The sequence below is a fragment of the Pelophylax lessonae genome, assembly GCF_965119305.1.
Source record: "Pelophylax lessonae genome assembly, chromosome: 2".
Taxonomy (NCBI): domain Eukaryota; kingdom Metazoa; phylum Chordata; class Amphibia; order Anura; family Ranidae; genus Pelophylax; species Pelophylax lessonae.
The window spans coordinates 406,554,773-406,568,326 of record NC_138769.1 but is presented as its reverse complement, the minus strand read 5'-3'; the positions used below and the strand labels follow the sequence as shown (position 1 = coordinate 406,568,326).

The 13,554-nt window shown below is 36.5% G+C and overlaps 1 protein-coding gene across 1 annotated transcript in view; it reads left to right on the top strand.

Moving 5' to 3' along the window:
• Positions 1-13,554, top strand: part of LOC309548132 (uncharacterized protein) — a 707,228-nt gene that overhangs the window by 498,508 nt on the left and 195,166 nt on the right. The window contains exon 80 of the mRNA XM_082248097.1: positions 857-986. Within this exon, the coding sequence (XP_082104223.1) occupies positions 857-986 (130 nt within the window). The remainder of the gene's footprint in view (positions 1-856; positions 987-13,554) is intronic.

Here is a 13,554-nt window from a genome sequence, read left to right as displayed (position 1 = left end):
AGTGTCTTGGTAATTGTTTGGGGCTGTGCTGGGCAATGCTGCCCAACTCAGCCCAACGCATATAGTATGAATGGGTCCTTATATAGGTTAAAATAAATTCTCAATCAGCCCCTGGATAAACCTCCATAGCATCTGGACATCTTATTGATGTTATGAAGTGCAGAATTGTCATATTTATACAATAACTTTCCTCCTAAGTTTGGGTGCCTAAGCTGTGGGCAACCTTTTACTATTCTACATTTGAGAACATACTGGCGTACTATATTTTGTTATGGTGTTCCATTGTTTAGCGGCAGACAGGAGAGTTCTTCAAACATTAAAGGAATGCACAAAAAAATATTTGCTGTCAACTCCCTTTGAATGATATATTCAGTTCCTCCTGCTGTTTTCGTAGAGCAAAAATGATTGAATTGATGCCCTCTGGTAGGTGCAGGAATATTAAAATAGGGACAAACAGATTTAGAGATTTCTTCCCAAGTAATAAATTGCAAACAAATAGGGGATATCCCCTTTTTTTTATCTTTTAGTAATTAATAATTTTGATTAGTACAACAGTGTGCATCTATTATAATAGTAAATTGAGTTATAGCCTTGTGTGACATTTAAAAGTAGTAATTATTATTTTATTTATATTTATTATTTTGGGTATTCTTTTATCTTATTTATTAGGGTTGTGGGTTGGGGGGAGCAGGCATTGTGGGGTGTTATGTAATTTTTATGTGTTTACACCATTTTTTTCAGGAGTGGCATTTAAATTCATTGTACTTTTTTAGATAATGACAATAAAGGCTTTCTATTCTATTTAGTGAAAAAAATCTGGCCAAACTAACCCCTCCTTTTACTGTGCTTTTCTCAGGTCTTATGGCAGATTCTGAAACCCAATTACTCACCAACCAGACTGACTCAAGTGCCTCCTTTCTATCTTCAGTTCAGATGAGGAAGATAATGGATGAGTTAACCCAAGCTGTATACCAGCTTATTATTCAGTGAGTATTCTCTTAATTTTATAAATAGATATATATTTTATATATAGGCAGTAGAACAGAGTATGGACCCAGGAAGACTTTGAAAGATTCTCAGTTGAGTTTTCTCATTTAAAAATGCAGAGATCCAAAAATAAATAATAGGTGCAATAACAGTTTCAGTGTACTTTGGGACATAGCTGCGTTTAATTTATAATCCCTCTTCAAGCTTAATAGGAGCACATATACATTTGACATTTCTGTGAAGCCTGGCATTTGGTGCCCTAATAAATATTAATATTACTACTAATGGCCAGTGGTCAGTTTTTTTTTCTTTATGACTCCTATCTTCTGGTGCCTATGGTAATCTGTGCACCCCTATATCACCCCTTTTACATTGATAGTCAGTGGACAGCCTCCTAATAAAAGCTTCCTGTACATTTTATAGCCAGTGAAAAGGATAAAACCTCATAGGTAATGCTGCCATACATTAGTCATCAATTTTGAAATCCCCTCTTACACAGGTCATTAGAGGAGAGATTACATTTTACTTTGGTGGTCAGTGGAGAAATGCATCCTTGTATCGGTGGTCAGTAGAAATGAGCTGAACATACCTGGGTTTGATCTAAAGATGTTTAGCCGAACATACCAAGTTCGGATCCTTAATCTAAACCTCTTTAAAGTCAATGCAAGCTGAATCTGTCTAATACATTTTTCCTATTTTTAGGGCTAATAGCAAAGGCATTGGCAAAACACTACATCGGAGTATATATTTACCACGTAAAGTAGCATAGTGAAAGGGACATTTACAAAGACGAAAACTGTTTAAATGCTGTTAATTCACATTTCCCAGCAGGTTTCCACTTTCCTTTATCTTGTAAATAATTCAATAGGGATGCCCCCCAAAACTACATACCAGACCCTCATCACAGCAGATGAGGGACTGATATGTATTTTTGGGTGGTCCCCATTGTATTATTTACAAAATAAAGGAAGCTTGCAAGGAAAAGTGAATTAAATGCTTTTTTTCTATGTCATTTTTTGCTATACATGTTATACTGTACTGTCAGAATGTTTATACTGCTCTGATAAACAGTGTCTATTTATGCAAATAAGCAAGAATCTATAAGTAAGGAGATTCTCAACCTATTTCCATAAATCAACAAAAACTCGAGATCGTTTAGTGGCGCTAACCTGAAGATAAGAGGAATACAATTTTGTTCAAAAATATATATTTTTATTAAATAAAATCAGTGCAGAATAATGTCAAAAAGATAACTGGTAGCAAAACACAAAATGTGGATCAAAATTCAATAATATGTATCGCACAGGTAATGTGAGAAATGCAATAAAAGGATATTATTACAGAATATCAACATAACCAAAACCCATAACTTCTGGAATGTGATTAATAGCTTCTCATGAGCTCCCAAAATATGTAAACAAAATTTGACAGATTTGACACGTGACCTCTTTCAGCCAACAGATGTTCACAACTCAATGTTTAAAAAAAATGCATGGACAAAAATTGTTACAATATGCACCAAGACTTCCTAGAAGTCCAGATAGTTTTTGGTAAAATAAACTTCTAATAAGTTAATTTATTTTAAGAAAACAATTGCCCCATATACAATGGACGGAAATCAGCTTAAAGGGAATCTATACATAAAATTGTATAATTACCCCAAGATTGAAAAATAGACCAATCATACTGCAGTTAGAATGATCTAAATTCAAATCTTAATGCTATAAGGATAATAATGGTTCAGTCAGATGTATATGGCAAGCAAATTGCCTATGGAAAAAATAGAAATGTATACTTTACCAAAGACTTCTATGTCTGTTGTCGTGGGTGGCACTATTGGATAGCCTGCCTTAGTTTCCAATCTCTCCCATCAGTGTGTCAGAACCTCATCAGAGCATCTTACTTCCTTCCTGAACTTTTCAATTCTCCCCCGTCTCTCACTTACACTAAACATTTATCCTCTGGGAATGTGGGCATGGATTTTGTTTTCCACAAGAAAATACACCAGATAGGGGCTCATCCTCTATATCGCTCTAACTTTGGGGGCACTGTTAGTCTGTATAACAATTTGGGGAAAATAGTTTAATTCAACTTATTTTCTTAAAAATAACCTTCTGACCTAAGCCTCAGAGAAACATTTAAATCCTAGAATGTTTACCCCCATGCCACTTTACTGTCAAGAATACAGACTCTCATATGATATATATTTTACTTGCATACGATTTGAGACCACTTCAATTAACATTCCTTATAAGTAAGTAAGTGAAGTAACTTAAGTGGAATTAGCTCTTAAAAAAAAATAATGGTATACATATTACCCTATTCTGTATATTTGAAGCTCATACCTACTATATCAATGATAATACACATATAATTCAAGAAATACATCCCCCAATATATAATGAATATCGGTTGAATATTATAAAAGTAAATATATATAATAAAACGTTCCTAGAACTTTTTCAATTACATAGGCCTATGTATATGCTTCATATAATACAACGACCTAATAATATTGTTGTGAACAGAAAAAAGCTTACTGCGCTACCCTTTTAGCTAGTGAACAGCTCTTGGTATGGGTTGTTGATTAACAAAGTGCAGTATAGTGAATAAAAATAAATAAATACGTAAGTATGGATCACTCCAAACTCAAATATAAAGTGCAATGATACCCATATGACATAAAAAGAAATAAATACAATAACAATATAAGTATAAATATCAAAGAATGGTGCAACAACAGCATACATTAAAAATATGACTTAAATGGTGACAGTCCGTTTATCGTGACTAAAGTGCAAAGTGCTGGATAAAAGTCTCTTGTGCAGATTTCAAACGGTGGTGACTCCTGTGACCCTTTGATCACCCTCCAGTGCTCGAAGGTAAGGTAGCCCACTTACCAGATATGGTGGATTCTTATGGCGTACGCCAAAAAGAATCTATAAACGCTTGTGTGTTTCTCTTAACCTCGGATGGTCCGGTTCTGTGTTTGGCCCATAAGTACTCGGGATAAACAAGAGAGAGAAATGCTCCTCATAGTGTAGAAAGGTAACGACCTTTATTACTCGAACACATGCATAAAAACACACTTTTCATGTAAAAACACATCCAGTAAAAAGTCCTTAAAAACTGTGATGAACTCCAGAAACTCTCGTGCAAATAACGCAAAGAAAAACCGTGATAGGTCACAGCAAAAAGTGTGGGGTACCCATATGGATACTAGTACCGCTGCTGAGCTGCCATAGTGCCTCGCGGCATGGTAAGTCTGGACGCTGTGTGATCACCGCTGGGTTCGCCGTACCCGGAAGTGGTGTGGCGGCGTGCGGTCCAGCGATAGCTCAGAGCGAGGCAGCGTGCGTACCAACTTGACGCGTTTCGTCAGAGATGTGACGTCTTCGGAAGTGGTACGTGCGCTGCGTGTCAGCTTGGTTTTATGCGGAAGGATCAAGGTTCAGCCCATCTTGATCCCGCCTCAATAATTTATGCAAACCGGAAGTAATTCATTGAGTCCGCGATCTAATTTCTATGTACATATTACTCCCATTTGTTATTGATGTTAGATACGAATAGCTGTTTTTGGGTCGGCCTAAGACCATTTGTTTAGTTTAAAATCATCCCGAAGCCATTTTATTACTATTGTGCCATAATGTATATATAAGGATCAATCAATTACTTCCGTATGGAGCATAATCGATTGTCATTACATTCATAATTACTAAATCACTCTTTAACCAACAATAATAATTTACATCATTATTATACTTATAAAACATGTTACAATACACTAAAGGTTTAATTAATAAATAGCTCGCTCAATACTAATAGGCCTACTGTAATACACTAAGGAATTTGTTCAATGTGCAATAAATATAAATAAAACATAATATAATATATGTCCCCTTACATTGTTTACATTATAAACCCCTTGGTGTGTTGCAAATATTAAAATGATAAAAAAATATATATATGTCCATTTACATTAATAGCATTAGAAAATAAGTTAAATAAATTACTTCAGATTGGAAACCCCTCAATCTATTTAAAAATTTGTTATGAAACAGTTTATGTCTAAATCTTTGTTCATTCCACCAGGTTGTAATGTGCCTAACTCACATATCCAAAAAGTTTCGTTTTTAGATATTGCAATTTTTCTGTCTCCTCCCCTCCAATGCAGGTCTACCGTGTCTATGCCGCAAAAGCGTAATAATGAGGGGTCCCTATTGTGATGGGTCCTGAAATGCATGGAGAGGGTATGTTTCTTATATCCTCTTCTGATATTCCCCAGGTGTTCACCTATTCTTGTACTCAGTTTTCTAGTAGTGCGGCCTACATATTGCAGACCGCATGGGCATGTGGCCAGGTAGGTGACATGGGTGCTTGAGCATGTTATTAGTTTTTTAATTTCATATTCCTTAGAAGTGACGTGAGAAACAAAGGAAGTTTGTTTTCTAACCCTTGTTCTCACTGTGTTGCATGCCTTGCATTTATTGCATGCGTAGAAGCCCTTAAAATCCAAAAAGGTGGATACCATCCGCCTTGGTGGATCAGGAATGTTATGGGCTAACTTATCTTTTAGTTTAGGTACTCTGCGATATATGAATTGTGGCTTTGGTGGTAGTATAGTTTTTAGGGTGTTATCCCTCATTAGTATGTGCCAATGTTGTTTAAAGACTTTTTCTACTTGTTTATAATTTCTATGGTACTGTGTAATAAAAGCTAAATTAAAGTGGCTGGTGCTTGGTTCATTAGCCCTATTTTTATCTTGCAATAGGGTGGTCCTGTCCTTATTTTTTACTTGATCTCGCAATGTAATTAGTTTTTGTGTGTCATATCCTTTGTCTGAGAATCTTTCTATGAGGGTATTAGTCTGTTCAATATAATCCCTGTCATCCCTGCAATTTCTTCTCATTCGTAACATCTGACCCTTTGGGATTCCCTCAATCCATCTGGGGTGATGACAGCTGTGGGTGGGTATGTATCCATTGCGGTCTGTGCTCTTAAAAAAAGTTTTGGTATAAAATTTCCCCTCTCTAATGTAAATAGTCAAATCTAAAAAATTTACTTCATGTTTGTTGAATGTCCCAGTAAAACTTATCTTATAGTTATTAATATTCATGTTTTCCATAAAAACTTTTAAAGACTCCTCTGTTCCGGACCATACAATAAAAATATCGTCGATGTATCGTTTATAAATTAAAAGATTCTGGTTGGATGTATGGAATATTTCTTCATGTTCCCATTTGCTTAAGAAATGATCAAATTCGGAACACATGATCATGGCTACAGTCGACGTTGAGTCGCTGTATACTAACATAGACCAGACGGATGCACTACGAGCAATAATGTGGGCTTTAAAAGATAAAACAGATTTAAAATCAGAACAACAAATTTTAATGGGAGAAATGCTAGATCTGGCCATGGGAGGCAACTACTTCTGGCATGAGGGACGATATTTTTATTGTATGGTCCGGAACAGAGGAGTCTTTAAAAGTTTTTATGGAAAACATGAATATTAATAACTATAAGATAAGTTTTACTGGGACATTCAACAAACATGAAGTAAATTTTTTAGATTTGACTATTTACATTAGAGAGGGGAAATTTTATACCAAAACTTTTTTTAAGAGCACAGACCGCAATGGATACATACCCACCCACAGCTGTCATCACCCCAGATGGATTGAGGGAATCCCAAAGGGTCAGATGTTACGAATGAGAAGAAATTGCAGGGATGACAGGGATTATATTGAACAGACTAATACCCTCATAGAAAGATTCTCAGACAAAGGATATGACACACAAAAACTAATTACATTGCGAGATCAAGTAAAAAATAAGGACAGGACCACCCTATTGCAAGATAAAAATAGGGCTAATGAACCAAGCACCAGCCACTTTAATTTAGCTTTTATTACACAGTACCATAGAAATTATAAACAAGTAGAAAAAGTCTTTAAACAACATTGGCACATACTAATGAGGGATAACACCCTAAAAACTATACTACCACCAAAGCCACAATTCATATATCGCAGAGTACCTAAACTAAAAGATAAGTTAGCCCATAACATTCCTGATCCACCAAGGCGGATGGTATCCACCTTTTTGGATTTTAAGGGCTTCTACGCATGCAATAAATGCAAGGCATGCAACACAGTGAGAACAAGGGTTAGAAAACAAACTTCCTTTGTTTCTCACGTCACTTCTAAGGAATATGAAATTAAAAAACTAATAACATGCTCAAGCACCCATGTCACCTACCTGGCCACATGCCCATGCGGTCTGCAATATGTAGGCCGCACTACTAGAAAACTGAGTACAAGAATAGGTGAACACCTGGGGAATATCAGAAGAGGATATAAGAAACATACCCTCTCCATGCATTTCAGGACCCATCACAATAGGGACCCCTCATTATTACGCTTTTGCGGCATAGACACGGTAGACCTGCATTGGAGGGGAGGAGACAGAAAAATTGCAATATCTAAAAACGAAACTTTTTGGATATGTGAGTTAGGCACATTACAACCTGGTGGAATGAACAAAGATTTAGACATAAACTGTTTCATAACAAATTTTTAAATAGATTGAGGGGTTTCCAATCTGAAGTAATTTATTTAACTTATTTTCTAATGCTATTAATGTAAATGGACATATATATATTTTTTTATCATTTTAATATTTGCAACACACCAAGGGGTTTATAATGTAAACAATGTAAGGGGACATATATTATATTATGTTTTATTTATATTTATTGCACATTGAACAAATTCCTTAGTGTATTACAGTAGGCCTATTAGTATTGAGCGAGCTATTTATTAATTAAACCTTTAGTGTATTGTAACATGTTTTATAAGTATAATAATGATGTAAATTATTATTGTTGGTTAAAGAGTGATTTAGTAATTATGAATGTAATGACAATCGATTATGCTCCATACGGAAGTAATTGATTGATCCTTATATATACATTATGGCACAATAGTAATAAAATGGCTTCGGGATGATTTTAAACTAAACAAATGGTCTTAGGCCGACCCAAAAACAGCTATTCGTATCTAACATCAATAACAAATGGGAGTAATATGTACATAGAAATTAGATCGCGGACTCAATGAATTACTTCCGGTTTGCATAAATTATTGAGGCGGGATCAAGATGGGCTGAACCTTCATCCTTCCGCATAAAACCAAGCTGACACGCAGCACACGTACCACTTCCGAAGACGTCACATCTCTGACGAAACGCGTCAAGTTGGTACGCACGCTGCCTCGCTCTGAGCTATCGCTGGACCGCACGCCGCCACACCACTTCCGGGTACGGCGAACCCAGCGGTGATCACACAGCGTCCAGACTTACCGTGCCGCGAGGCACTATGGCAGCTCAGCAGCGGTACTAGTATCCATATGGGTACCCCACACTTTTTGCTGTGACCTATCACGGTTTTTCTTTGCGTTATTTGCACGAGAGTTTCTGGAGTTCATCACAGTTTTTAAGGACTTTTTACTGGATGTGTTTTTACATGAAAAGTGTGTTTTTATGCATGTGTTCGAGTAATAAAGGTCGTTACCTTTCTACACTATGAGGAGCATTTCTCTCTCTTGTTTATCCCGAGTACTTATGGGCCAAACACAGAACCGGACCATCCGAGGTTAAGAGAAACACACAAGCGTTTATAGATTCTTTTTGGCGTACGCCATAAGAATCCACCATATCTGGTAAGTGGGCTACCTTACCTTCGAGCACTGGAGGGTGATCAAAGGGTCACAGGAGTCACCACCGTTTGAAATCTGCACAAGAGACTTTTATCCAGCACTTTGCACTTTAGTCACGATAAACGGACTGTCACCATTTAAGTCATATTTTTAATGTATGCTGTTGTTGCACCATTCTTTGATATTTATACTTATATTGTTATTGTATTTATTTCTTTTTATGTCATATGGGTATCATTGCACTTTATATTTGAGTTTGGAGTGATCCATACTTACGTATTTATTTATTTTTATTCACTATACTGCACTTTGTTAATCAACAACCCATACCAAGAGCTGTTCACTAGCTAAAAGGGTAGCGCAGTAAGCTTTTTTCTGTTCACAATCCTAGATCACTAATTTTTAATTTTTAGTGCACCTGATTACATTGCAGCTTCCCACAGACATTATTTTGCACTCCTTGGCGCGAGTATTTCCATATCACATTGTAATAATATTGTTGCTAATACAATTACTACAAATAATAATAATGTTTCCTCAAGCAGATTTTAAATGAGCCCTAAAAAAAAAAAAAAAAAAATGAAACATTCTGATCTCTTGTTCATTGTTGAAATCCAGACAAGAATGCTATCCCTCTCATTATAACCCAGCCTAAATTCTAAAATAATAATAAAAAAATAAATAAAGACATACTGACACCATCCACTGCCCTACTGACACCATCCTGCACATACTACCCACTGCTGTACACTCCGCACTCCTCACCTGCACACTCTGTCCACCTCCATACACTCCAAACTCCTCTCCTACACATACTACCCACCACCATACACTCCACACTCCTCTCCTGCACATACTACCCACCACCATACACTCTGTACTCCTCTCCTGCACATACTACCCACTACCATACACTCCGCACTCCTCTCCTGTACATAATACCCACCTCCATACACTCTGCACTCCTCTCCTGCACATACTACCCATCACCATACACTCTGCACTCTTCTTATGTACATACTACCCACTTCTATACACTCCACACTCCTCTCCTGCACATACTATCCACCTCCACATTCCGTACTCATCACTTGCACATACTACCCACCTCCATACACTCCGTACTCCTCTCCTGCACATAATACCCACCACCATACACTCCATACTCCTCTACTGCACATACTACCCACCTCCATACACTCCGCACTGTACATTCTCTAAATAACATTACCCCATTCTGCATTATGTAAGGCACCTCAGACTCTATTAAACCACACCTACTTTAAGCCACACTCAATATTTAGCACAATTTAAGCCCCGCCCACATTTTACCACAGCAGGCTATGGACGCCACTTTTTTTTTTGCCTAGGCCCCACTTTTTATCTTGCACACAGGCCTGCTGATTTCATGATATGCTCCTGACCCTTACATTGGTGGTCAGTGGAGAAGTGCCCCTTACATTCGTACTCAGTGAAGGAGTGCCTCCTTACACTTTAGTGAAGAAGATGCCTCTTAGATTGGTGATGAGTATGGAAATATTCCACTTGAGAGGAGAAGGAGAGGAGAAACCTCTGGCCTTGGGTAATTTTGCACTTTACTTTTAGCAATTAAGAACATTATAATTTCCAGTACAGTAAGAAATCTTTCCTGCTGGAATATGGGGGCACTAGGCAAATACTCAAACTATCCTGCATGTAATCTCCCACTGAATATATGGTAGGATTGTCTGTGCAGGAACAGTTTAGTATGCTTGTGTATGAGAAAAAATATATGCAAAATATTAAGAGGAATATTTCTAAAAAAAATATCTAGCAATTTGTATAGTGAAAGTGCATGCACATTTGTTCTGTGTGAATGGGGCAAAATACAAATGTTATTAGGCTATTTTCTGTGCTGGATGAATGTTTTTTATTTATTTAAAACAGAAAATATTGCATTTGACCACAGATTGTGCTAAGTATCATAAGATTTTGTGTCCAGGCCCTTGATTTATGTCTGGCTATGCCAGAAGTTCAATGGCCACTTATTAAATGAAAGGCCAATGCTTAAAATGAAACATATCTTGGATGATAACTGTTACAGATGCTATTGTGTTTATTTTGGCTTTCAGTTGAACCGTCATGCCATCAAATGGCTGGGGTCATAGCTAATCACTTGTGCATCACCATGGCAACTATAGACCAAACAAAGGCTATGGTGGCAGCTTCCTTGTCTGTAAAGGATAGGATAGGAAGATTTAGTTATGTTTGAAGTGCTTCTAAAAGGATTAAGGTAAAAAACCTTCCGAGTGCACCCCTTATACTTACCTCAGCCAGATCTCAATCCAGCAAGAGAAATGACATGTATTGCTCTACTGCAGGCATGTAGAAGTGGTATTTTATTAACTTTTTTTACTTATTTACTATTTGATGCACAGTGTTAAGCAAATTAGCATCTACTTGGACATGGTAAAATGAAGTATAAAATGCTAGGTAAACAAAATTAGGTCACTTAGCAATACTTCGTGCTCATGTTAGTATTTTATACTAAATTGATGGTATTATTTTATCCTTCCCTCTTTCTTACTGTATTGCATGTTTATATTAACTGCACCAAATCATTTGAGCAATACAGTGCTGTAAAACTAGTTAATAAATGTTATCTTCTCTCTTAATGCTCATTTATGGAACACATTATATTAATAAAAGACTAAGGCATATTATACCTACGGCACACGAGAGAATAAAATTAGCTTTATCTTTAATACTGCGCTCATTTACATAGTGCTCAAGAGGAGAATTACCTTTTAAAATAAACACACATCACCTGCACAATGCACAAGTATACAGTAGCATGTAAAACAGTAATAACACTGACATGAACTCTGCATGGTTGGTACAGAGCAAATTAAAGCTTGACTACAGTTATATTTATGTGCTTTCCATACCCTATTGTCATAGGTGTCTTTCCCTAATATTACTTGATCTTCCACAATTTTTTTTTCCTGTAAGCCTCTTTTATATGAGCTATCTCCCAAACGCTCCTAAATGTAGTCTTGCCGTAAATACTGTATGCATAATATTGTTGCAGTAGATTGTGGAAACATTATAGATGGGACTACTGTCAATACAGGATGACAACTTTTATAAGCATTATATTGTGTTACTTAAAGGTAGTTCAACTTAGTTCTGAACATATTACATGTTACACCTGTATTTAGGGTGTAGCATGTTCACCATCCTCCTCCTCATCTCCCTCACCTGCCTTTTCCTGTGACAGCAGAAATCTGTGAATGAATGAACTATAAGTTCCATCTCCCACTGCAGCAGACGGCACGTAGTTCTCAATGAACTACCAGGGCGCTAATCAGCACCCTAGTAGTTCACTGACACTTTCTGAACACTCCAGTCAGCAATGTCTACAGGAGCCTGGTATTGCATCGCGGGTACAATACTTTACACTAGTTGATGTATAAATGAATGAAGAATCTATGAAAGATCAGCTATGAAAGCCAGCACAAGAAGGCAATCAACCAACTGTCAAAGCTAAAATTCAATTAGATAATGAGGAAGCCTGTATAATCAGTTCTAGGGAGATGTTGCCAGGTTAGATCCTTAAAGCAGGACTACACTGCATCTGAGCACCTCTGCATCTTGAGTAAGGTCAAATGATTAATGAAACGTTTGTTTTATTCTTGGAATCTATCTGTGCTTAGCTGCAGGCAGGAGGGGAAGGTATGCTGAGATATGCCCTCCTCCCCTCCTGAAGACTCCTGGGATGTATGGCATCATTGCCTAGGCAAAGAAACCAGGAAGAACCGGAAAAAATGTTAAAAGTAAAGAAAATATGATATAGCTTCCTACCTATTTACTAATGCTAGCAGCATAAGGGTAACAAATAGTCAATGTTGATTGAAAAAGTGAAGTTCCCCCTAAAATAGCTGCTATTATCTTTAATGACCCAAGTAAAGAAATCCCTGAACTCAAGTTTGCAAGTTCAGCCACTTATTGTGGTCATTAATGGAGGAATCTTACTTTCTCTGTAAAATTTTACATGTAGTATTTTAGTAAGAATGAAGTAAAAAATAGATGTCATGTTGCACCCAAAACTTAAAAAAAGCAAATTCCTTGCCTGTTTCTTACCTCAATACGTTCACTTCTTACCAGTCACAAGTGTGCAGCGGGGGAAATCAGAACTCTGATAAGCATATGTGTGCTGGGTCTATATTGAAGACATGGGTTGCAAAGCACGTAGATAATTAACATTTTGAGAAAAGTCTTTCTGACTGCAGGTTTTCTTTAAACATTGTCGCTAAAATACTACAACCTTTACTATCAAATCTAGTGCTCTAGACCACAGCACTGTGCTGCAAACTCTCATCTATGCATTTGAGGGAATGCTTAGTGGTTTTGTATATGGTTTACATATTTATTTTTTATGATTAGGGTTAACAAATAACTTTTTTAAGCCGTCACTCATTACTTATTAAAAAAAAACAAAAAAAACAAAAAACAAAACAGAAATAACTGGATTTTGTAAAAAAAAGATTGTATATATAAGAGACAGATAGATATAAAAATAGGTATAAAAAAAGGTATAATATATTTTAAATATTTAAAAAACAACGATCCCTTCCTGTTATAGTTTATAGGATAGTCTACAGGCTTTGGGACCTTTTTTTTGTTTGTTGTGCTTTTTTATTACCTTTTGTATACCTTGTGCATAACCAAGCTGATTTCTAAGCTCTTTTGGTGAAGTGTGCAGATCAAATACAGTTAAAATTCTGATAAAACCTTGAACTTAGCAGGGACCACTCTTTTTTTAATATCTTTTTGTATAGAAAAGCCCCAGGCCTTCTGTTTTGCCTGA